The 27057-nt window shown below is 39.5% G+C and overlaps 1 protein-coding gene across 5 annotated transcripts in view; it reads right to left on the minus strand.

Annotated features, from left to right (window-relative positions):
- Window positions 1–27057, minus strand: part of SYTL5 (synaptotagmin like 5) — an 87990-nt gene that overhangs the window by 42724 nt on the left and 18209 nt on the right. For all 5 annotated transcript variants that reach the window (XM_017811026.1, XM_017811029.1, XM_017811028.1 and 2 more), the window contains 2 exons: window positions 16366–16873; window positions 5888–6103 (listed from right to left, as the gene is read on the minus strand). In XM_017811026.1, coding sequence (XP_017666515.1) covers window positions 5888–6103; window positions 16366–16484 — 335 coding nt within the window. In that variant the 5' untranslated portion in view covers window positions 16485–16873. The remainder of the gene's footprint in view (window positions 1–5887; window positions 6104–16365; window positions 16874–27057) is intronic.

Consider the following 27057-nt stretch of genomic DNA (forward strand, 5'->3'; position numbering starts at 1 on the left):
ACAGCACAATTATTTCAAAGTTGAATTTCCCATTACTGCTTTGTTCTTCTGTAATAACTTGGACCACTTAGGTATTTGATCTTGCTGAAGAACTCCATCAAAATAAAGGCATTGTTCACAGATACCTAGACATGCTCACAATGAGAAATACGGACAGCATCAAGATGTGAAATACACCTGTCAGCAGCCTTCTTGAAGAACTTGCTGTCCCTCAATCTATTAATTATTTTGTTGGCCAAATTTAAAGCATAAACTGACCTTATCAGAAGATGAAGGGGGAAAAATTGATCTTAGTTTGAAAGCTCCTGATGACCTCAGTTCCTTGTATGCAGGGAGTAAAACAGAAAAGATTCATCTTCCAAGTGCATCACTACATACGAGCTCAATTTAACTCATTAAATAGTATAACAATATGACCATCAAACACACAATCCCATAAATAAAGACTGTGTTGTTCTTTGCCCTCAGTAACTGCAGAACTTCTGCAGCTGGCTGGAGATTTCACTCTAACCCTTCTTGACCTATAAATATTTTATCTTGTGACCTCAGATTCTAGCTGGTAATAACACCTACAAAGGGGGAAATCTCAGTAATTTTCTCTTAATGGCCATTCAAGGGGATATCCTTTTAAAGTAACTGTAAAAGTAAAAGTAAAGTAACTGTAAGACAATTCACATATAAACTTTTTTTTTTTTTTACACCTTTTTTGGTAGCTGCACATAAATGTTACAGCAATAACAATATTTGATCCCAGGCCATGTGACAAGAATGTCCTTTCACTGTGCTCCAGGTATCCCAAACTCCTGTGCTACGAGTGCATAGGCAGGATACAAGAAGTTCAGAAGGAAAGAAAGTCCAAAATGTATTAAAATGAAGCAACAGGCAGAAGCTGGATGATATTATCCCCATTTTCTTTTATTGACACAGCAAGTTGTTTGTTTCAGCACCCGTTTTGGATTGTTTGTGTAATTCAAGGGATATATGCAGTAGTTTCTGCAGTATTTGTGTCTTTGAATGAAGACACTCCCTCGCCACCCCCAATATCAGACCTTCTTCACTGACACCAGATGTAATACAGTAGGTTTCCCAACAGTTCTGAAAAACTTGCTTTTGGACATACTCCTGCAGGTATAACGCAGGGCTATGTGAGAGGACTGGTACAGGTTACTACTGTCACCATCGCCTTAAGTGGCACTTGACAGGCACTCTTGAGAACAATTTTGGGAGAACAGCCATGAACTAGTACAGCACCAAAGCTGTAAAGAGTTTATAAAGGGCATAAGCCCTTCTCCCTGACTTTTAAAGGTCTTATGGTATGCATGACAACATACATTTACATCATAAAATCAATATAGCCTGGCTCTGCTAATGAAGCAGCACAGCAGGTGCTGGAGTCTATACAGGTAATATTAATCTAGTCTTATTCACCAAGGCTGCTAAAAGGGAGACAAAGAAGAGGGACAAAAATAAAAGTTGTCCAACACTCTTTGCAAAGCCAGTAGTATGGTAAAACATTCCATTTTCACAGACAGAAACACAGTATGCAGATCAGTGCTACAGAGCTAAAAGATTTTTCCCCTCCTCCTGCTTTTGTTTGAATAAATATCTCTTAACACTGGATTGTTTTCTTTTCCTTTCCTTCTGCCTTTTCATCTTGTCAAAGGTTCTATTTGAATTAACTAAATTAGCTCCTCCATCAACTGTAACTCAAAAAGCCTAAAAATCCTGGTTTCTCCTGGATTTCTCACCTGAGAGAAAAGCAGAACTGAAATAATTTAAACTAGAACTATGCACAGTGATGTAGTTGAAATGCCTGTTGCAAACTTCTATCTCTGCACAGCCCACGCAGAAGATAATATCTCTGTGTACTCCCAGCAGTGTAAAAGACATTTTACAGATCATTAACTGTCATATAGTCTTGTAAAAACACTGCATATGAACAAAAAGAAAGGACACAGATTTCAATTTCATAAAGATAAACAACAAAGACTTTAGCACTTTACATAGAAATTACACCATGGCTTGTAATAACTTAAAGGCAGGCTTCAACCACAGTTAATTGTCAAGGTGATTGCTAAAACCACTGCTTGGCATGCAGAATTTCAGCACAATCACTGCAGGAGAAGCAGTGGTAGTGCATGTTTTGAGAAGTTGCCTCATCCATCTTTCAGCCCCAAAACTGAATCATCTTTACTGATGTCGTATGTCATCGTCCCAAAGAGAGGTTTATCCAACCTGTTTTTAGAACAACATTCTGCAATCTTCCCAAGTTATGTCAATGTTCATACCATGAACCTAAATCCTTTCACTGCAATTTAAGTATCACATGACTTTTCTTATCCAAAGTGAGGTCATAGAACAGCCTGTATGCCTCTTCAACATGCCTGCCTTCTGTAGACTTAAAACTCAGTTATTTTCAGTTTTCTCTTGCCTTGGCCAAACACGTCTGACTCCTTCCATTACTCTGGACGTACTGTGTGCTGGGCTTGGGATCATTATTTTCTGCTGAACTTTCTCCAGCTGGCCAACATGAACTGTGCTACACAAAACTGGGCAGGTACTCTACATAAAATAGGATTGCATCATGTATTTTGCAGGCCGTAATTTAGCTTGTACATCATTGTGTGATGCTCAACTTTTCTGCAATGGAAAATACTGTTGATTCATGTTCAGCTTTTATTCAGCACAGTACCCAGATCCTTTCCTGAGGAACAGCTGCATAAGCTGTTTTTATCCTCATTCTATGTCTCTGCAGCTGCATTTTTTCCCAAATGTAGTACTTCCACATGCCCACAGGGAGCCAACACTTTCTTTTCCTGCAAACCACTTCTCTAAATTCTAAACATCACTTCAAATCCTAATCCTGTCCTTCAGCATGCCTGGAGCACCTCTCAGTTTTATGTCACCTGCAGGTGCAACTGGCAAACTCATCTGCTGCATCAAGGTCTTTAACTAAAATACTTAACTGTAAAAAGCTAGGAAATACTCTGCTCTATCCCACTGGGGGTTTTTTGAAGGTGGGTTTTTTTTGTACATGTGGCGTTTTTGTTTTAATTTATTTGTTTAGGAGTCTTTTTTTTCCCCTCTGTCTTCTTGGGGCTTTTTGACAGTCAAATGTCCATAACTACTCTGAGAACAGAGCTTTATAATTTTCCAGGGGGGTCTGCAATCACACTGGCAGAATTTATTCCAGGGCATGGCTCCCCTGATTTGTCATCTTATTAGAATGACACAAGAAAAACTGTCAAAAGGTTAACTTAAGTCAAATTATAAGATGTCAACAGATCCTCCTCTGTCACCCTATCAAAGGTGGAAATTAAATTGGTTTTGACATTCTTTGTTCTTGAGCCAACTCTTACTCATCTTCCTGTCATCTCTCAGCTTTTGAACAACACAGCAATCATTGGTTTCAGTTTATTCAGAGAAATTAAAGGTAGTATGACAGGGTCAACATCCCTTGTTCTTCTTTTCTTCATTTTTAAAGATTAGTATTATGTTTACTGTTCTCCTCTGTCATCTCACCTGCACCCCATCATTTCTGAAAGGCACAACATTGACATCATCTCAGAAACTGATTGAAGCAAATTACAAGGAGCTCAGCCAGGCTCCTGCCAGTTTAAAATCATTTCACAAATCAAATACTTGAACATATTTCATCTTAAGAGGTGAGATACTGTCCTTTGGATGTGCCCCACTGGATGCAGAGAAAGTTAAGGCATCTAGTTAAAAATAGATGCAACCTGTCAAAGCTAAAGTTAGAATGCACAAACCCCAAACTCCATGCCCCACTGTATTAAATTTTCACTAGCTGTTTAGATACCCAAAGTCTGACATAACTAGCAATTTGCCTTTAGTCCCTGAACAATTTACAAAAAAACTTACCTTTCTGATCTCATTAGTTTGACGGTCTATAAAAAAACCAAAAAATTTATCCCTCTAATTCTTTCCCCTTTTAACATTATTATTTTATGACATCTCTTTCTTATACCAACGAGTTCTTACAACAGGGTACATAACTTAATTTTGTTGCCCAACATCTTTCTCCTTTCCTTCACAGTTATCTTACCGAGTAAAGCCACAAAATCCCATATTACCACACTAATCAAGTGAATTATTCTTCCAAGAATACACCAAGTAAATATCTTTGAACACATAACATTTCTTTTTGCATATGTACTTGATATCCTGTGTTAGAATACTGATTTTCTGCTTTTCAACACTTTTCAACACTTTTCAACACTACCTTCATAGAATCATAGAATGGTTGGGGTTGGAAGGGACCTTAAAGATCATTCAGTTCCAACCCCCCTGCCCAGGGGCAGAACCCCTTTCACTAGACCAAGCTGCTCAAAGCCCCATCCAATCTGGCATTGAACATTCACAGAGATGGGACTTCCATAATGTCTCTGGGCAATCCATTCCATTGTTTCACCACCCTCACAGGAAAGCACTTCCTCCCAATATCTAATGCAAACCTACTCTCTTTTAGTTTGAATCCATTCTCCCTTGTCCTGTCACTACATGCTTTTGTAAAAAGTTTCTCTCTGTCTTTCCTGTCATTTCCTTTCAGGTACTGGAAGGCCACAATCAGGTCACCCCAAAGCCTTCTCTTTTCCAGGTTGAACAATCCCAATTCTCCCAGCCTTTCCTCACAGGAGAGGTGCTCCACCTCTCTGGACTCGCTCCAATGGGTCAATGTCCTTCCTGTGCTGGAGACCCCAGAGCTGGATGCAGTTCTGCAGGTGGGGTCTCAGCAGAGCAGAGCAGAGGGAGCAGCATCATCTCCCTCGAGCTGCTGCCCATGCTGCTTTCGATGCAACGCAGGATATGATTGACTTTCTGGGCTGCCAGCACACATTGCTGGCTCAAATCCAGCCTTTCATCCAACAGCACCCCTAAATTCTTCTCAGCAGCGCTGCTCTCCGTCTGTTCATCCCCCAGCCTGTGTTGACACCAAGGATAGCCCCAACCCAGCTGCAGCACCTTGCATTTGGTCTTTTTAAACCACACGAGATTCCCATGGGCCCATTTCTCAAGCTTGTCCAGGTCCCTCTGGATGGAATCTTGAGTTTCAGGTGTGTCAACTGCACCACTCAGCTTGGTGTCATCTGCAAATTTGCTGAGACTGCAATTGATCCCTTCATCTATGTCATTAATGAAGATATTAAATAACACTGGTCCCAGTACAGAGCCCATAGGGACACCATTTGTCACTGATGTCCATCTACAATGCTGACTACCTTCCTTCTTCATTCCCCATGCTCAATATTTCAACTGTGAGAAATGAGGGATCCCTTTTGTTTTCCCTTCTATCATAGAACAATTTAGTTTAGCATGTCCACTAATAGAGACAATATAAATATAACCCTCTTTTTCCATACTTAGATGTTCAGTTACTATAAAGACAGAAAAAAACCCCAAGGACAGAAACATGGACTGAAATGCTTGGACTCACAATTTTTACATCTCTTTCCTTACAGTGCAGCCTGCCCCATCAGTCAGAACACACAGACCTCACTTGTTCTTAACTCTGTTTTGTTAATTTTGAATTACTTGATGCTTACACTTAAGTCTTCATAATGTGAATAGGTTGGCAATGGATTATAACTGATTTTCTGTCATTTTCAGAATACTCTCACTAACAGCCTAGAATCTGTGATACTGGCAGCTTTCTTTGGAAAACAAGCCAGGTGAAACCATCATGTAACTGGGAAAAAAAGAGAGTACTAGACAGTGCAGCAAATACAACCACCAGATAAACCTCTTCCCTCGTGTATTCACTGCACATATGCTTTTGTGCTAAGGGGACGTACGACAGTAACAGCAGCACAGAATTACTTACAGGGCTTTAATCTCCAAAGGTATTTATGAAAGCTGCACAACTTACGCAATCTTGGCACACACCGAGCACTTCCACTGCCCGTCAGTTCCCACGACACGGCAATTACTGCAGACTCGAAGCTTGCAGGTTTGGCACAGGTCTCCTCTGTCAAAGATTAAGCCCAGGCTTTTCTGACAGCGAACACAGACCCTGCTGTTGTCCTGTTGACAGTGACGGTTTCCGCCTTTCCTTCTCACTTCCAGAAGCTCATTTTTCAATTTCCTAGAAGTAAGAAAATAAAACCTTTTAAATTTGGAGATTCAACTCAATGATCTGTAAGAACCTTTTAACAGACAAACACTTTATGCCAAAAATACAAGACACGAGTAAGTATGTTTTCTGTATTTCTGACACACATATGACAAAGGAGAATAAATCTGTCCTCCAGCTCTCAGACATGTAGTCGAGAGGAAAATCTTGTGGTAGATCAGTATAAGTAACTGCAGAGAGTTGAGTAGTTCTGGACAACTGGTAAACCATCTTTGCTTGCCCTCTTCAATAACTCAAGTCATACTCAGCCCAACTTGACAGCAGTTCAGAATTGGGACCATCCAGTGCATCCACAGAAGAAGAAAATCTTTCCTGTAAGTAGTGTGCAGTGTAAAGTAATGCTAGTGCCAGTGTAAAGTTAGTTAGGAATGCATATGCAATTCTGCACCAGGTATTCAAAGCCTTAAAAAAACACAAACCAAAATATCTGAATAGGTAGTAATGTTATGTTGTAATGCAACAATTGAAATAAAAAAGATACTGTTTGTTTAAATAATGTAACTTGCAGATCTTACTAGTTCTGCCACTGACTACAGAATAAAAACATTTGCATTTAAGACCTAATTTTGAAGGCTGCAATTTCAATTGTGTATGAGTTCTGTCTCCAAAAAGAAAATAGCTGTGAGATATAACTACTACATTTTCAACAGCAAAAAAAGGAATTTAAAGAGAAAGAGGAGAGAAAGATAATTAGAGAGGCAGTTTTGGATGGTTATCTTCCCAAAACAGGGACTTAAACAGGACCCCATCATAACATAAAGCTCTCAATGATAGCTATTTGCACCTTAATTTCTGCCCCCAACTCCAGAGTTTTCCCTCCCATGCCACAGCTTCTAGCTCTTTCCCCTCCCACCCTGAGCACAGAAACATCTAGGTTGGAAGGGAATATCAGAAGTCAGGTAGTCTAAACTCACAAGCCAAAGCAGAGACAACCAGATTGGATTGATCAATGCTTTGTCCAACTAAATCTTGAGTAACAGAGCAACTCCGAGTAGAGTCTGCAGTGCCTCTGGGCACCTGTTCCATAATCTAATTCTGTTTTGTTTTGTCTTAAATAGTAATAAAATAAATCCTTCCTAATATCTAACCAGAGTCTCCAACATTTCATCTTGTTCCTGTTACCTCTTCCCCTTTCCCTGTGTACCTCTGAAAAGAGTCTGGCTCCATTTTTTCTATACCATCGCATTAAGGACTTTATGACAGCAATCACATCTCTCATTTGCCTACTCTTCCGAAGCCCAAGCAAATCCAGTTCCTTTTGCCTCTCCTACACACCATGCCCCAGCCCCAAATCATCTTGATGGCCCTCCTTTGGACATGCTCCAGTATGTCAATGCCCCTCCTGTTCTGGGGAGCCCCAAACTGTAAATTGTATTCTAGATAGAGTCTCACAATTGCTGACTAGAGGGAACAATCACTAGCCTCAACTGCTAATGTAGTTGAGGCCAGTGTGTGGTCAAAACTGTTGTGTTCTCTCAACACTTCTCAGCTGAAGCTCCATCCACTCAAGCACCAGGCTCCTTGTCCTCCCATCCATCTCAACCTGTTCAATAAACAAGCAGGTTCCCTGCTCTCTCCAGGCTCTTTCCTGACTTCTTCCTGCAACTCCCCACCCCCTAATCCCTTCCATCTTAAGCTGCTCCATCCTCCTCTCCAGAGTCCCAGCTCAGCAGCTGATACATTCTGTCAGTTTTAGGTGTCTGGGTATTGCTGCATCCCCATTACTCCACTTTCTTTCATGCCCACCATCAGCCAGGAGCTTCCAAAGTCCCTCAGTCACACAGCACTCCAGCTCACTGAAATCACAATCTCTGCATACACGTGGATGCTTTAAGGGGGGTTTAAAAAAACCCTGCTACCAGCTTCACCTAAAGATCAATAGAAAGGACGTCAGAAGAAAAACACATGGAAGATAAAACCAACAAAAGATTACAGGTTGCAGCCCAGTAGAGGAGGCCAGGAACATTGCTTGGGCCACCAGAGAATCAGCTCTAACAGAATTAGGTTATTTGTGGATACATAGCCTTGCTAACAGTTGGCTTGCATTTTCCTTCCCACTGGGATCCCCTGAACAACAGCTGCTCTGAAGCCACCTGACCTGTGGATGTTCAGCCTCTGGCAGCTTTTGAAAAAGGGCATGTCCAATCCCTCCAGGCAGCGAACTGCAAATCCTGTCAAGTGTTTTCCTCTGCTGACCTCTGTCCAAAAGTGATTGCTTCATTCTGCTTTGTCTCACATCCAATCCAAAACAGCCTTTCTCTTATGCCTTCAAAAGTCCAGGTTTCATGAGCTTTCTTGGTACTTCGTTAACTGTTCTGGCAGTTTATCGATTGCATCTTACATCTCCCTACTTCCTGTAGAGATAGATTTGGTTGTAGGCACACGTCCATTTCCTTCTGTCAATCAGCCAGCTCTAAATGCTGATTAAAAGGTGCCTTACACTACAGACACTGCCCACTGTGCTGCATGTTGCCATCGTGCACAGGAAAGGGAGATGTTCACTGCCTTTGCCACCCTCCCCCTCCATCTGACTTCTAAACAAGTTTACCTTCAAACAGCAAAAGTCAATTCATCTGCTTCTTCTGGACTGAGAGCTAAAGGTAAAGAAGGTATTGTGCACCTTGGCCTTTTCCACATGCTTTGTCACTAGGCCCTCCATTCCATTCCTCTGGCCTCCATTTTCTTGCTTACCTTTTCCTCCTGTTCATCTCACCCCAATTAATTTGATTGCAAACCTGGACCACCAATTCTTTGCTTGATCATAGGTCATTCTCTACCTCATCTTCTTCATGGTCTCTTATCTAAATTGTGACTTTTTAGACAGTACAGTGTTCAACAGAGACAATTGAATTTTCATTTTATTCATGTTTGTTAAGATTTGGTGAATCACGTGCCACAGAACCAAAGGGGCACGTCCAATTCAGTTCCAGTTTCCTTTGAGACCTGAACATCTGCATGCAGAATGAGAAACTGATCTTTGCCCAAGTGTCAGGGCAACTCAAAAGATGAATATTGTTTATCCTCAAATCTCAAAAGGGTTAAAATATTAAGCAGTAGGAAAGGCTCATTTTTTTTCATAACAGATTTATTTCCAGTGGCTTATTTTTACTTAAAAGCTTTAGATCAATAGTGACCTCTTGCATTTCAGGAACTTCACAGGCAGTGTGATGCCATCTTTTTTTGCAATTATCACTGTGTCCTATGGACTGCATCCAGGTGCCTAATGGTGAAACTAAACCTTCACTGACCTCCTTCCATTACAGTCTTCTCCCTCCTCCCTGCAAATTTTTGTGCTTTGCTAGAAGTATTATTGGTCACAAAATCTGTGGTTTAAATAATTCCAGTTTAAAATTACAAAATCTCTATCAGCCCAAACCAATAAACAGAACATCTTTTTTTAAATGGTTGCTTAGAGATCAACATGTTAAAAAACTTATCAGTATTCTTTTGACATTAAAAAGACATCATTCCTACTATCCAGTAGAGGTGACTGCAACAGATTTCCCACTTCTTATGCAACAGACAATCTAAAATTCTTGTCAGGTGACAACTGATCTGTCAACAGCATGAATTCTGAGAAGTGTTTGTTTTCTTATTTTTGAATAAAAACTGCCTTTGATGAGTTCCAGGAAATCGAGAGACAATAAATCAACCCACAGCTTCTCCACTCCCTTAATCAAATAAAATTAAAAAAAATCAAAAAGCAAATAAATAGCGTATGGACAGATACACTGGATATGAAATTTCATTTGAGATTCCCTTTATTGTTTGTTGAACTGAACTACTGATTGACTGTAACAAATGTGCTTAAATCTTAAGAAAATAAAGAATGAATTGTCTCCAGGGCCTGGAAGAGTAGGAGAAAGTGGGTGAGTCATCTGAAAAAATCCATTATTATAACAGCCTCTAAACCACCAGAGCTGAGCTGCACTAGTTACACAGTATTGAAAAGGGATAACGAGTGCAGCCTGTAGCTTCACTGACTTAACAGCTCTGTTTATCTCCCAAGGCAGGAACCAACTGTATTACACCCAATTTCCTTTTACCATTCTAACATTTGAGCTCTCTGTAATATCAAAGGCATATATTTAAACATGCAGTTAGATATTTTTAATCTTCAGTATTAAACAAGAATTAATCTTTATCAGTCTTCTAGTAATATAAAGGGGGAAATAAAACTCAGTAGAAGCCAATTTAATAAGATACTGGGAAAAAAAAGAATCCTATCCTACACTGAAGTTTCTAAACCATCTATCACAACAGCTGTTTGATAAAAGATGGCTATTAAAAAGAAATTTGTTTCTGCCAAGCATAACAGAATAAGTAGCCATTCCTCTAAACTGTCTAATAACTGTACTCTAAACTCTACTGTCAGAGAAAATATATTAAGTGAATTGGAGTTCTGTCGTAACCAGTATTTCAGGCAATACTGAACAACTTAATCTGAACCTTTCCAAATGTGGCCTAAGAGGCCCATCTAAAATGTTAAAGCAGAAAACAAACCAAAGCAAAAAAAACAACCAACCAACCAAACAATCCAATCCCCAAATCTTAGCCAACACTGAATTTGAAAAATTACTCAGATCCTAGATTAAGTCCGTATAACAAATAAATATGAAAATCTGAGGTCTTGAAATGATGAGGGGAAAAAAAAACCTGCAAGGACTGCAATTCTACAAAACCCACCCAGAGGAGCAGCAGTCATAACTCTAAGCACAGTTCCCCTCCACCTGCCAGAGGCACACAAGAGTCCCTAAAGGAGTCTGATTCTTCCTTACTGATGCTAAAAATTACAAGGCAGCCAAAGGCACTTGATCCCTCACAAATGTAGCCTCCAGAGACGAAATATTCCCAAACCCCTGTAACCCTGCAGAGGAAGTATTGAGAAACCTTAACAGATCCATTTTTTCTTAATAGTATGCTTTATCCAAGGGCATATTTATTCCCCAAATATAGAAAGCTGAATAACTATACTGCTGCAAGAGGTAAGACACTCATTGTCCAAGCAGTGCCAAATTAACTCTGTAAGCATGATCCACTTGCTTTATGTCAGGTAATTTTTTTTATACCAAACTGACTGGTTTGTCTGGCTTTTTTTCATTCTAGTAGGATTTCAGAAAACTTTTTATTTTGATTTCTTTTTCTACCTTATCTTCTCTGCCTTTAAAAAAACACCAAAATTACTGTAAAATTTAATGGCGTACATAATTCCTCAGTTTGATTTTGAAATTTCTCCTGGATGTTCCTTCTTCCCGTTTCAAAAACCTTTTCCCTCTTAAAATGTAGAAGAGCAAAATCCAAGTATACCTAATTTTATTTTGCCATTCTAAATTTCCAGAGTCCAAAAAGTGGTAAAAAATTTAAAAAAGGTAACCCTCCCCATCCTCAACCAACTACAATTAAACAAATTAAAGAAATTAAATATATTAAACTGCTTCTTCACAGATGAATAGACACATCCTTCTTCTGAAGCTGTGCAGCTGTTAACTGAGATACTAGAGAATTTTTCTGTGCAGGAAGTGGCACCAACATACGTCTTGAACATGAGGAAGAAAGGAAGTTTCCTCCCCAGACTGATCCTCAGTACCTTCTACAAATTCGACCAGACTCCCTCCACTGTCTGGCACAGTATGTTCAAAGTAACAGTAAATACCACTGACAATTCACAAAAGGAACTGGGCTATTATCAATTTCCATTGAGATCTCCTTGCATTGTAAAATCTGCTTGAGCACCTGAAATATTTTTTAGATTATTATTTAATAAGCACACAATTTCCCATTTTGCTTATGTAACATGTCTGCATGATAAAAGGTTGATAAAAATGATTAACTGTGTTAAGAGTACCGAAGTGTGGAGGTGTATGGGTGACAAGGCAAGGAAACAGGAAAAAGGCAAAAGTGAATTTACAAAGAAAGAGAGATCTGACATAATGAATGCAGAGCCCAGTGAACAAAAGGAAAGTGAGGCACAGGAACTGAAATGATACTGGATACCATAATGATAAACTTTCACAGATGAACAATTTTCTGAGGAACTCTGTCATATTCTCAAACAAAAATGGTTACTAAGATGAAAGAAAAACAAAAATAAAAACAAAAACAAATTGCTTGTTGATTTCTTACTAGTCTGACAAAAAAAATTGTACTCAGAATATGAGAATTAGTCACCATCAGAAATTCTTTCAGCAATGGAGGATCGTCATTCTCAGAGAACACAGGACACCAAAACAAGCAAGGTAACCCTTAGAGTACTGGCAATAGTAACTACTTTTGATGGAGAACTCTTTACTTCAAAGAATAACAATGTGCTAAACTGTTAAATTCACTTTCCAAATGACTGAGCCACCAGGCAGCAACTTCGTTACTTCCCATAGGGGTACAGATGACAATATGCTTTAACACAAGGACTCTCTCTTTCGAATATTTATAGACAGTTTTACAAAAACACAGACCATGCACCATGCTATATAAGCTAGCTTGCAACCATTTTGTGCTTATAAACAGATCAAAACGTACAGTCAGTAGATGTCAATACCCATTCCCATTCCTCAAACTTCTTTTTTTCCCCCCTCTAAAGTACTTGGCTGTAGCTACCACATGGTGGTGTCCATGCTAGCAGTTTTTTCTGCATTACACTGAAGTTAATACTCTAAATTGCTTCCATGGATCTCTTTGGACTGATGAGGAGGTGCCATTTTGGTTAAATGAAAAAGACAAGGCTGCTAACTTTGCTTGTCAATATAGATCTGTAGCTGGTGCAATTCTTCTGGCAACCAAAATGATTAAATAATAACCCATTAAAGGCTTTTCCTTGGAAGAAATTGGCATGTTCCTTCTTTGTTTTCTCAGTGCAGCAATTATTACACTTTTACACCTCCCCACCCCCAAAAGCATGGCATTCATAGCTTTGCTCCATAAAGAATGAAAAGAACCTTTGTATTTTAAAACAGTTCAGGTAAGAAAGCAATGCACACTAGCAGTGTGCCACATGTGGCACTCTGTGGCAGCAGAATAATATTGATGTGAAGATGTCAAATAGCTCCAAATACAAAATGCCATGACCATCAGACCCAGTTCCCTGTGCAAAACCACAGCTGGGGAGGAGGCAATGCGACTGCTGTTGGAACAGAAACAAAGCACCAGTAGTTCAATGAAACACACCTATTCTATGGTGCATCCCCCTTTCCACAGATACATCCTTTCCATTTCATATTGACTTCACGACCTGTCACACAGGTCGTGATATGTGTGATAAAATAAATGTGATATTTGTGATATTTGTTTTCATAAAAAAGGTCTTAAAAGAACAAAACTGTTTCAACATAGTAAAAGGATGGGGAGATAAGGACAAAGATACAAGTTTCAGTTCAACACATTCAGTTCAGCATGTCTTGACTCACATGTTGAAAGAAACTTTTACCATCAGTGTGGCCAAGTTCTCTATTTTTAGCTGTTGTAGCTGTGTTTAATGATTTTAATCAAATAATCTTAGCATTTGAAAAAAATCATGATGATAATTTAACTGATGCCAAAAGCATCATAATGTTTAGAACACTGTAGGTGATTTGCACAAATAATCTACTAAAAGCTTTAAATTAATATTCAAAGAAAACTTCTAGTCATGCAAGATGCAAACAGAGTTAAGAAAATTAACTCTAATCTTCATTAGAGACTGATTATTTGTATTATCAGAACTAGACCCCAGAAAGGGAAATTGCTGCCTTCTGTGTTTTTCTCACATGTAGGTGAAATACTTGCGCATCAAATAAAAATACAAGAACAGCCACCTGCACTCCAGAACACAAGTATGAGCAGTGATAGTGAAAATAACCCTTAACAATTTAATTATTAGGACATCCTCCTACATTTATCATTGTTTTCATGTTGAATAGCAAGGTTCTCTCAAGTTACAGTGGCTTTTGAAGACTAATAGGAACAGAAAGAAATAATTATCAAGATGGATTCAGAAAGAATGGAAGAGACAAATAAAAATTCTTCAGTACAATATGCAAGTAAACATCTTTCAAGAGTGAAAAATGCCTTGAAAAAATAAACACTTTGCTCTTATGTAAAGTACTTCAATAAAATATATAACAGATTGTGCCAAATGGAATTCCAAAGACAACAAATGTTCCTCTGAAGTATAGTTACAAGGCACAATTAGATATCCTTGCCAAGCTGTATTGAGAAAGAAAAATTAAGAAGTCTCCTAGGAAGCAGATACCCATCCAATTCTTTATAGTTTTTACATTTTGGAAGTCCTTTATAGACTATATTCCACTGTTATCAGGCACAATATAGTCTAGTGACAATGAATCTGAAACCAATTGGTTCGTTTACAGGTGCTAGAAATATGCATAAGCATCACATTGCATCGTTAGTTATCCTAATTAGCATATTTCAGATTAACTCAGTTTTCAGCATTTTCTTAGGGTGTTCTTTCCATTTGTACCAAAACACTGATAAGCCAATACCACCTGTGGCTTTACTGAACTGTATCTTACAAAGATGCCTTGGGTTTTCAGACTCAGTAGATTTGGCAGAGTGACTTCCAGCAGTATCAAAAAAACCCCATAAAGTTTGAGGGTTTAAGACATCATATTAAAGCAAAACAAAACAACAGCAATAAAACTCCCCAAACTAAGCAAATAAAACAAAACAAGAAAAAAAAACAAAACAAAACCTCAGGAGTTTCAACTTTTCACTTGAGACTGGGAAATGACAGTAGTAGAAAAGAAAGCTTTCTGGGGCTTTAGGAAGTCAGTGATCTGATGCACTTCATACTGATGCCTTTGACAGATGACTAGTGGCTCATCATACATGTCCAAGGCCACCACCTTAGAAAACTGAAATACTTAATTTGAAATTTTTATCTTATTACTAAATAGAGAACAATGCCTAGAACAAACAGTGCTCCATCTGTTTTCTTCTTCATCTGACAAACCATTAAGCAGATAAAATGATTAATTTGCCCACACCACCATAAAGAAACACTTTTCCTTCCAGTCTGACAGCAGCAGAAGCAACCAGTTTTAGCCCACCCAGAGAAGCCACTATGTTGCCCCAGGTAAATGGGCTGCACACCAACAGGGGCATTGCACTTGGTTCTCTTGACAGAGAAAAACTTCCAAACACAGTGGCTAACTCTGCATAGATTTCCAAGTAATAGTTTTACACAACAGAAGCCTCAGCAGGTGCTGAATGTACATCTGTGCAATGCACTGTGTCTAAAATGCTTTTTAGAAAATCAAAGGGAAAAACAATGAGGTCTGGATTGGAATACATGGAAAGAAACCAGCAAAGGCTGGAAATCTTCCCTTTGTCATCCACTACACTCAGCAGCCTCGCCAACAGCATCCATCCACACTAAGCCTAATTCTAAGAACAAGCACTGCATAAAAGTTTAAAAGGGCAGTGTGGAAAAGTGACAAGAAGCAGCAAGAACATCCTGGAAAAGCAGAGGAACTTTCACAGAATTGATACTTAGCTGAATTAACTCAATTTGAATCAGTTAAAATAGCTGAATCTCAGCCTGTCTCCACACACAGTTCTCTGAACTATGATTTTTATTTTTTCTCCTCAGAAAAGAACTCACGGACTCTGTTAATACCCCGAGATTCTACTTCTCCCAGCTTTTGAGCTCTACTTTTGAGATCCCCACCTGAGATTACCAGTTTTATTTATTTATTAGTAAATCTAAGCCATTTGAAAAATCAAACGCCCCTCCTCCTCCCTATTCTGTAAGTACTACAACAATAAAAAAAGGTCATCATCTCACATTTTCCCCAGGCTTTATGCAGTCCTGAAGAGGCAGATGCCAACTTTCTCTCCCCCTAACACCTTCCAAACTTCCTCATCTCAGAAGGCACACATGTACAGCACCTCTCAGAGGAACAAAGTTCAAGAGCCTTCCACTCACAGGGGAAATTCAGCAAACTAAATCTACAGAATCTGAAATTTATAAACCACTACTGCATATTTTTGCACTGGTTATCTTTCTTACACTTTTGCTTTGAAGTGTTGGACATCATTTTGGTTTACAGAGAGCCACACTAGCAAGAAATATTTTTTTTAGCACACTTTACTTGGACTTCTAATTAACTGTGTCTTCTCCCAACACTCATCCTTCTCCTGAGGCATCAAGAAAACCTTCACTGGGTACAACAAAAGTATCTACTGACCATATTTTTAAAAGCAATGACAAAAAGAGTTACCTTATTCTTTTATCTTCAACTTTTTTCAAATATTCATCTCTCTTCAGTACTCCCAGTATTGTTTCCCTTTCATGTTCCAACAAAAATGACAAATTGATGATCTCCAGGTGCTTCGTCATGGTTCTCCAACAGTCACTCCTTCAACAACCACTTTGCCAAATCCGTTCTTCCAATGATTTATTTCCACAAGTCCAAAGGCACGTTTGTGTCAGAGTTGCAAGATCCACACAGTCAAGAGGTATTTTGAAAAATGCTTCTTTAAATTAACTGGGTGGCAAGACTGTATTGCTTTGCCTTCCAGCTACACAAGAAATAAAAGTTTCTCTTTTGTTTGTTCCTTGAGGAAGCCAGTCATTTTCCTGGTTACTGGATGCCCTCGGGTCCTGACTGATGCTCACCGACACACTGCAGGCCTTCAGACTGCATTCATGAGCAGCTGCAGAATCAACTCCCTGAATTATTGTAGTTTGGAACCACGAAACAGCTGGGTATAGTTATTTCAAACTACCTGAAAGTCAAAACAAATATGTCTGGGTGATTTTGAAATTACCATCAGAATCGGATTTGAGAAAGGCTTAATCTAGTAATGGTTTTGAAGTCACCAAAGAATGGCTTTCAGACTATCAGGTTATTCAGTGGCTACTTATACTCAACTGACATAAAAGCATTTTCTTTCCCCTCTCACCCCCCCAGGAAAATAGTAAAAAATCTCACTCTTTCTGCAACACAGATCCAATTATCAGTGTCATTTTTATCAAGTAAGAAAATGGGACAGAAGATCAATACATAAGTTATTGCACAACAAGTCAATGCAAGGCAGAAATACAAGTCAGAATTGCCAATTATGAGTTTACTATTACTGAAAATTGGGAAACGAACTAACCACAGACAACTACTCCTGCTTAGATTGCTATATTAAACATACAAAAGCTAAGTAATTAAAACACACAAGGAAAAATTTACTTTTATTCTCTGTGTTTATTTTAGTAAGAAAAAAACCTCCATAACACTGGACCATTATGTTTGTTCTCAAATTCCTCAAAAAGGTGGTTTTATTCATACCATAAGGCCAAGTTACTTGTAAGAAAAAGAAATAATCCAACATGTGAACTGCATTTTGTCACTCTCAAGAAGGCCAAGTTCTTCCTTGAATTGCCTAGAAAAATGCCTTGTGAAAACAGCACTTTAAACCCAACCAGATCCCACACGAGCAAACTAGGGATCACAGGGCATTGGCATAAAACTCACAGAGCCAAGTTCTGCAGTCAGAGAATAAGCTATTTGCTTGGCTGGTCAAGGTGCTCTGAATGTGCATCAATTTTCCTTGCAAGGCTTGGGTAGGTGACACACACCATTATTCTGAAAGGCATTTATTATTTTTAACTGGGAAAAAAGTGCCATTTTTTATTGAAAATGGAAAGCTAAGAGGTAAAGGGGAAAGACTGAGCAAAACAATTAGAACTTTAGGACAACGAAAGTGTTAAAAATGGTCTCTGACCCCACCATTATTGCCTTGATGATGTGCTGCAGGCAACTAATGTTCTTGCAGAAGAACAGTGCAGTGGTACAACAAGCAGGCTACCAAGAACACTCTACCTTGTGAGATATATTCTGGCACTGGGAATGCAGGGAAGAGAAAAACCACTTCATAAAGTTAACTTGACACGTGGACATATTTTCTGAGCTTTTTTCCTTTAACTCTAAAGAGGTTAGTGCTCCTACCAGAATATAAAAATCCACAAATGTTCCCTTAACATCACTGATCCTTAGAAGTCCTGGAAGATTTTTCTCTCAATACAGAGGGGCACATATGAAACCCAAAATTACTAACACACCATGCCATAATTGGGAATCCAGTTATTTCATTTGCACATGGAGCACAGGGTCAAATATATAGACCCCAGAGCAGAACTAAGCACTGGTAATGCTTAGGTTGATGAGATCATAAACTATGTGATAAGAGGGACTTAAAATTTCAGTGAGTGCTACACATTCCTGTGCCAGATGTAAAGCAGCTGAAAGATCGCTCCATTGAGTTTCTTACAGTGAAGAAATCCTAAATCACGGGACACACACCATTGCCAGCAGAGGCAGCACTTGCAGGTAGAAAGGAGGTAGGATCTAAATTCCACATGAATGGAGATTCTTCAGAGCCACAGATCAACAGGCACAGCTGCCCCTGGCTACGCTCAGGAATAGGTAGGGAAGAGGATAGATTTAGGAGACAGCACTAAAGGTGGTGGTAAGAGGTCTGAAGGCATGAAGAATGGAAGAATACAAGAAGAATTTAACAGAAGAGAGAAGGGAAGAATTATACTTACTGCCCACAAGCACAACCTGACATTACAACTGATCTCCAAGTTAACACTGCTCTAAATGCCAGCTGAGATTGGCTTAGAAACAGCAGAGCAGAATCACTGGACAGTTCTCTATTCAACAAAATTCTGGTATCTCATGCTGTCAACTGGATGGTGAACTATGTGAATCTTGAACAGAAATCACTACAGTCTTGTAATGACAACAGAAACTATGTAAGAGTTCACAATATATGCAGAGCATTATAAAATTTACCAAATGGACAGAGTCTCAAATTACATTCATGTTAAAAACACTAACAGAAAGATGTTTGTAGCAGATTCTATTCTTATAGGAGAACTAAAATCAACTGAAGTCTTATTCCATTCACAGCAGGTTTTGTGGCTTTCTTTCTATTTTTTACTGAACATTCCTGGGAATAGATCGTTCAGTTCCATCTATGACAAAAATCTTGTGGTTTTTAACTGTCTTTATCACCTAGCAGAGCAATTTGACAACTGTCAAAAAATATAATTTTACCTGCCTACATGTTCTATGTAGGTAAAAATATATTGTCAATTAGCAGAAATATTCTCCTAAAGAGACAGGATGGCAGCCTGTTTAATGATCTCAGTATCAGCAAGACATAAAACCCACCAGTGACAACCTTAAAAAGCAGCATCCTCCAATTGCCCTTACTGCTTTGGTGGAAACAGTCTCCAGCACCTCAAGCACATCAGCAACACAGCTTTTGTGTTCAGGGCTGCAGTAACAGACCTGATGCTGGAACAACTCAGTTTTTCTGTCTGCCAGCTGTCCAACAAACCTGTACCTACCAGCTAATTGACATTAAGGTTCAGACCCACTTCATTTTCCAGATTTTCTTCTGCACTATGAAATTGCTACTCAAAAATAAGATTTCCTAACCAGACACTACCTAGCTGTTGAAGCTTTAGCAAGTAGCTCAAGAGAAGCTGCTATTTGCTGTGTCTTCCTTCTAAACATGTTACACTCCTGACCTAGCTGATGTTCTCTACCCCAAGCCAGCTGAAGTACTGGCAGCAGTTAACTTTACATAAACCAGGCTTTTCCATATTCTCAGATAATGTTACTCTTGCAAGGCTAACTTCAAGGACTGAAGATAGTGCAGATATCTTTACCCTACATGAAACAGATCTAGTAAAAAATCCCTTGTCCTAGCATCCTACAGTACTCCTGCCTAATTAGACAAATTCTGTGATGAAACCCTAAGGACACCGCTGTTATTGCGGCACGTGCTGGTACAAGACGTACCAAAAACATCGCCCACCTCTCAGCAGGAGACCATCTGGTTTGGCTCCCCTACCTTTTGTGATAAGTGGCGGGCATTTCTGTTACACACGTAGTGGTTAAACAAAGAGAACAATGATAGCACAACCAGCAGGAACTCTTGCTCTATGGGAAAGGAGACTAATAAGTAGTCAGATACTGTTTTTTACAAGCTACCACTTAAGACTTCACTGCTTCAGATAACACATAATTAGAGATCAAGCCTGTACCTCACATTAAGACCTAATAGGAAAATTTGCTCTTCTCCTTTCATTAACTGCTTTTGCTCTTTCTAAATGGTCCAGAATAAATTAGCTGACAAGAGCTGAATCATGAATCAGCATAGGGTTTAAAAACAAATCCAGCCAGCTTTTAGAAAGTGACAGTGCCCCTTTTAACAGACTTGTGATGTTTTATTAAGCAGCCCTGGGGCTCGTTAGGATATGTGGTTGTTTTCATCCTAGAGCGAGTGAAGAGTTCACACAACAGAGCATTTGAGAAGCACTGAAAAGCAAATTAGGATACATGGAAAAATAGCCCCTAAAAGAATGGGCTTTGTTCTAATCTACGTTCAGTATACAGATAGATCATTGATTTCTTAAGTCAGAGTAAAGCAATGATCTGACATCAGACTTTCAGAGGAAGGAGTCCATTCATTTCTCCTCCATTGTGACACAATACCAAGGATGTCTATAAGAAGTTCTACAGGATGGGGTTGTTTTCCCTTGGCTCATGGAAAGGGTAGAAGAATTGCTCACTGGGACTATTTCCCATGCTTTTCCCACTTCTCTTAACCCTGTGGAAAGGTATTTTTAGAATTGACTTTTTCCCCTCTGAAGCTACTGTTGAGGAAAATACATTAGAAATAACAGACACTTATTAGCATATGAGAGTAAATTTAGATGCAAATGAATAATAAGGTGCAGTTTATCCTGCAATATCCCTGCATCCACTACACCTGGGTACCATGTCTATCCAGAGAGCATTTGCTCACCCTCCCAAGACAAAAGTGTTACTTAAGGCTTGTTTAATAAACAACAAATGAAACAACCAAACAAAAAAAGAAAAAAGAAAAAGGGGAAAAAGCATTACAGTAAGGGAAGAACATGCCATGTCACAGTTGCTTGTGACAATTAGAAATACAACACCCTGAAACTGCATCTTCATGAGGGACATTAGTTAAGAGCTACAGGAAGTGCTGTCAATCCACTGCAATTGGCCACTTTTGTAGTTACTGCAGGTGCAGTGACCTCTGATGTTACTGCTGCATCCTCTTAAGCCCAGCAAGTCAACAGGCATCTGCATTCCAAAACGCTTTCCCTTCGTCTCTCCCTCTCTCTCCCATCTTCTTGGGAAGGAGGAGAGACATCCTGCTCTCAAGAGACAAAGGTGAAAGGAAGCAAGATGAAGGGAAGGGAACTATCCTCTTTTCTTCAATGGTGTTATTATCAAATTGCCTGACGCAAGACATTACTCCCACTGCTGAACCATTGTGTTTACTTAGTCAGAAGCCAGCACATGGAACAATTTAGTGACTCAGCAACAGAGGCAACATTTTCCACAAGCACTGACTGCAGTGATACAGGAACCACAGCATTGCTTCCTCTAGCGTTATCTCTGAGGCCTCTGGCTGAGTTGCTGTTTCAGGGCCTCTAGCCTGAACACCTGTTTGGTTTCCCAAAGCTTCCTGATGCTTGAGTGACAGAGACTTCACCTATTGCTACTGGTGGGAAATTCTTTGCCAACAACGTTGTTTGCAGCACACATATTTACCAGCTTTGGTGTATTTGGGACAGGCATAAACAGTATTTCCATACAGATAAAGAAATTCCTATCAGCAGTAGCATGGTGGGGTGGCTGTAATCGACTTTTTGACACATAAGAAGCCAAGATACATTGTCTCTTGAAGAGGCACCAACCACTGCTCAGACCAAAACTGCATGAGGCACAACAGCCTAGCTGGAAATTCCACAGGAGCGGGATTGATGGCATTGCTGTTTCTTCCACACGCTGCAGGTAGCCACAGTTCTCACCTCCCAGCTCAGTGCCGGCACTATATATCACAGCATGCTGAATCCAAATCCAACACAACCAGCTTCGACACTCAAATGAAAAGAGGCATGTTTCATATGAGTGCTGCTTAAAACACACAAATCCTGTGTATCCTGAGTTAGTTCATATTGGAGTCTGAACTAAAATTTGAAACTAAGATGGCACCAGTAGGCAATCACCAGAATGTGGTCCATATCCACAGTTATTTTTCTTTTTTCTGAGGCCCACTGCTGTATGAAAGCCAATGATGGAGGAAGGAAGGAAAGGGCTGCCCACATTAAGTCTACTAAAATAGCAAAGACAAAAATGCAAAATTGTAAAGCTTACCATGCTGGAGACTGTAATGGCCAACTTGGCCTCTCCTCCTGTTTTCACATAAGCATACTGCTTGCAGAATGTCATAAACAGGAGCAAGAAAAACCAGCTTCACTTCTCAGCAATATGTTTGCAGAGTGCACACACCCAGGTAAGCAAATGAAGTGTCAGTAGGGACTGAAGCACCAGGAAATGATTGTTGCACAAAATCAGCAAATGTGCAAGGTGACAAAGATCAAGTCAAGACACAGAAATCAAGTGGCAAGAAAGGAAAAACAAACGATACGTGTTGAATGTGATCCCAGTTAATTCCACATGGATTAGACTGAGAGGTCTACTCAGTGTTACAATGCAAATAGGAAGCGGATTCTTTGGTTAAGAGCAAACTTCAAAGATCTTTTGATATAAGAGCTAGAAGATTTATGAACTGGCAAGTCATACATTGCATTAAAGAAAGGATCGTATATGACTGGCAGCAACGTTGTTTGAAGAGCCATTAAAAGCACATACAAATTGGTATCAGTGCACTGGAGTGAAAACGAGCTGAGAGAAAAGCTGAAAATCTGATTCCTTAAGTCTACCTATCTCTAAGTCATGTAGTGAAGTGTGTTGTTTGATTTCATAGTAATTAGAAAAACCTCAAATTCATTAATCAAACAAACACAGTGGGTTCAGAAGCACTTCATTTTTAGGTCAGGCATGATTCCAGCTGTCTGGTCATGTCTTGGCAAAGCTGTCATACTCCTACCTCCAGGACTGCAGAATTCTCTCTAACCACAGTCAATGCCTGTGAGCTGTATCTAATTTCTAGAATTACTGTAATAACATTTCAAAACCTAAATCACAAGTGTTTAAAGACTAAAGTAATCATGTTAAAGCTCACTAAGTCTACAAAGTAGATCTTGCTGTGTAAGAAAGGAGTAAATTAACCTGCATGATTATATAAATAAGAGAGTTAAGACTAAGCTCAGCACTGACAGCCTGAGCATACATTAAACCTTGCTCCTTCTACAGGTCTCCTAATGCTTGTTTTTCAGTCCTTATAAAAACCTTCAAGTGACAGAAAAAAAAGGCATTTTTAAAAAAATAAATAACATTTTCTGTTTCCTTGCTGTAGAAATTTAGGTTCATGCAGCTACCCAGTCAGGTTACATACTGCATCAACAGGGAACACCACTGCCCTGCAAAACTCCCCATGGAGCACACTGCTGGCTGCTACCCCAACAACCCTGGCTTATTTTTCAAGTGCACTGGGAAAAAGGCAGCGTGCATGCAGGCAGGGGAGCAAGTGCAGAACAGAGTTAGAGAGTACACCAGGCAGTTCACTTGTGAACACAGGTCCATGCACCCCAGAGATCCTACAAAACAATTAAATGAGAGAATTTAACCCCTTAGGTGATGCTTTGGATAAGCCAATATCTAGTAATCTCTATATTACACTGCTTTAGCTGCTATACTTACAAAGAGGAGGCAAGGAGTGGGAAGAATGACACAACAGGGTGGTAACCTTTTTCTTTTGTTTTGCCCATCACGGAGTAAACGTGGCTCACTTTCCTGGCTGAGCATTTAACCAGAAGAGATGATACTTCCAGGGTAAGAATGGAGAGAAAGCCAATGAATAAGCATGCAAAATTGAAGAAACTGAACAGATCTGCATCAAAGAATGAATGAAGGAAAAATATTTTTGCTATTGTTTAGCAAATAACATCTGTGCAACGTTAAATCAGCCATGGAAATCTGACTTAGGGCTTGAGTCATCTCAGTCTTATTGCTTAGTCACAGCATGTATGAAGGCAATATTCATTCAGTACTGAACTTTACCTTAATACATTGAAGTTAATCCCTGTGTCTGTATACTTTCTGTGATTAAATAGAAAGAAAAGCAAGGAACAGTAGAATAGATTTATACACAGTTGTAAAACAAGTTCTAATATGCACAGTACATATGTTTTGTTTAATACCTGAATAAATTATGAATCTAACCAAGACTCACCATTATGAAATTTAACTAAGACAAGTTGAAGAAAGGTTATCAATTCTTTACTTTTAAAAATTTGTAGCAAGCTTTCCCTACGTTTAAATAAAATAAAAGTAGCTGTTTCTTTTAATTGCAGCAAGTTATTGGCTGAAATATCTGTAGATTTGTTTGATTTCTTTTTTCCCTAGTAAAATATTCTCACCAGAAAACACCACCAGGTGTGTTACACGGGAATGGATGAAGATTTTTCAAAGATTATGACAGAAATTTGTTTGTAACTTCAAATTCAAGTGTTTTCACTGATTTGCTGAGCTAAAAGTATTCCAAAGGACGTGCCCTAACTTCATCAAACATTTCATTTTACAGAAAGACTCATGACTCATCTGAGTCTTGAAAAAATTCTGTCATTGACTTTGCTTTCTTCATGAACAAATGAAAATAAAATTCTCTCTGAGCTCTGCAAGAGGGCTGCAGGAAGACTGCTGAGGAGCTGCTGCCAGGCTGCAGAGTCAGAGAAGAGGGAACCAGCACCTAGAAAAGCAGCAGTTTGGGAAAGCATCCACCAAGCCACTACCTGCTCTGGATTTGGGGAGAAGGGAGTACAGACCTTGAGTGTGAGTGCTTTGAACGAGGAAATGTGCGTGTGGCACGTGTGTGTACATGTGTGGAGGAGGTGAGAAATCCAGTCCTCCAGTATTTCAGCCTGTTCAGTGCTCTTTTGCCTTTCTGCAACAACAGGATGGTGTAAAAACCTTCATTTTCCACTATGTGCGATAGTAACTTTCTATTTGATTTCACAAAGCAACTGGAAATGAGAACTAAGTTTGATTTTCGGGCACACCAAAGGTATCTAATCATACATTACATGATTTTTCTCTATAGAGGTGTGAAAAACCTTTAGGAATTTCATCTGCACAACACAAGGGTGGGGTGTGTGGATGTAGGACTAGGTGACCTTTAAAGGTCCCTACTAATCCAAACCCTATGTTTCTATTCTGTGATCTCTCTTATTTATTCTGACATAATCATTCCAGTCCCTCTCTATAAGCTACAGAGAGAAACAAGCGTTTCTAGGGCATGACTCACCTCATCTTCATAGGGAGATTTTTAAAAGGTCAGAGGAAACTTTGTCTGGTAGCATCCATTTCTCTACAGTGACTGTGAAGGGGATGAAGCATGACTACCTCAAATGCAGGCGTGCAAAACACATGACCAAATGCATTCTGCTTCTCATTTGAAGTATAAAATGAGCTGTTCACAAGAACACTTATCCAGAAACCTACCAGAGGATACAAACAGCTTAATCAGAAATTGGGATGAGCTTGGAGTGTTGCCTTGTTTTGTTTTCCATTAAATACCATGCTACAATGTTTTTCTCTACAAGCAGCAAATAAAGCTAGCAGGTCTCTTAAATCTTGCCATGAAATGCATCTGGGTTGTCCCAGAGTGTTTGCCTCAAAATGGGCATGTTTTGGAAAGTCTGCAAATGTAAGCATGTCAGTTACCAAAATTCTTTTGGCAAGCAAGAAAAAAAAAAAAACACACACACAAAAATCTAGTTAGAAAATGTAATCTCAAAGGTTACACTGCTGTCTGACTGAAGTTTGGATTATGCATCAGCTATCAGAGTCCTGAGGATCCCTTTCAGTGGGGCAGAGGAGGTAGTGGAATATCTGGAGTCTTCCCTCTGCTTCCCCAGGTGAGATTTGTAACATAAATACCTACCCAAGACAGCTCAAAGTAATAGGAGATGATCTGTGGGGAGCAGCCATACGTCATATAAGACTGAGGACCAGAAGTGAGATCAGTGAGAAAAGAACTGGTAGCTGCTATCTGATCTTCTGGGACACCAATGAATCCAATGAGCAACTTCAGTAAAAGCCTGTACAGACTGTCTGACAGCAGGATGCACAGGATCAGCATCGTTTTTCATACACTGCACAACAAAGTGAAGTGACAGATTCCTCCAAAAATACTATTAATCAAACAAGAGGAACATCTGGGATGGCTTTCACTGTCATTTTAATACCCTTTGCCCTCTCACTGCAGCCCATCCAGTGCCTCAGATGGATCTCCCCTGAACAAAGGGCATGCAGCTGAAGTTACCAGTGCTGAACAGACTGTCTGGCTTCTGTCTAGTTTGCACAAAAAGTACCACAACTGCCTGGCAGCATGATCTTCAGCAGTGGCCAGTGAGAAGCAGCCAGGACAGGGCTGGAGGAGTGAAGTCCAAAGCTGCACGATGGATCACTGTGTGGGAAGTGCTTCAAACTAGAAGGAAGCAGGTGCAACTGCTAAAGATTACTTTATAGAACATAACAGAAAATATAAATTTCTATTGCAGAAATACCGTATGAGATCTGAGGCCTTGTCCAGTCTTTGGCAGTGTTCTGAATTTTTCAGACATAAATCATACACTATACTATGGTATTTTGTGCTAACTATAAGAAAAGGATCAGAAGCTTTCTCAGCTATCCTTCTGGCCATGACCTATCAAAGCAATTCCATAATATCATACTATTGGGTGCTGTAGAAACAGCAGGAAGACGCAGAAGCTCTCAAGAAGCAGCTTCTGCTTTAACACAGAAAAGTCCTTAATCACGTCTCTTTACTACTGATTCCCTTTGTTTCCATATTCAATAACTCTCTCCTGCTTTTCAGTTGGATATGTAATTCCAGTGGCACTACAGGCAAAAGAGTTCAAGAACCTGGAAGTGAATTTCCAGATTGTCTGCCTACCCTAG

This window comes from Lepidothrix coronata, unplaced genomic scaffold, assembly GCF_001604755.1.
Source record: "Lepidothrix coronata isolate B3197 unplaced genomic scaffold, Lepidothrix_coronata-1.0 Scaffold30, whole genome shotgun sequence".
NCBI lineage: Eukaryota > Metazoa > Chordata > Aves > Passeriformes > Pipridae > Lepidothrix > Lepidothrix coronata.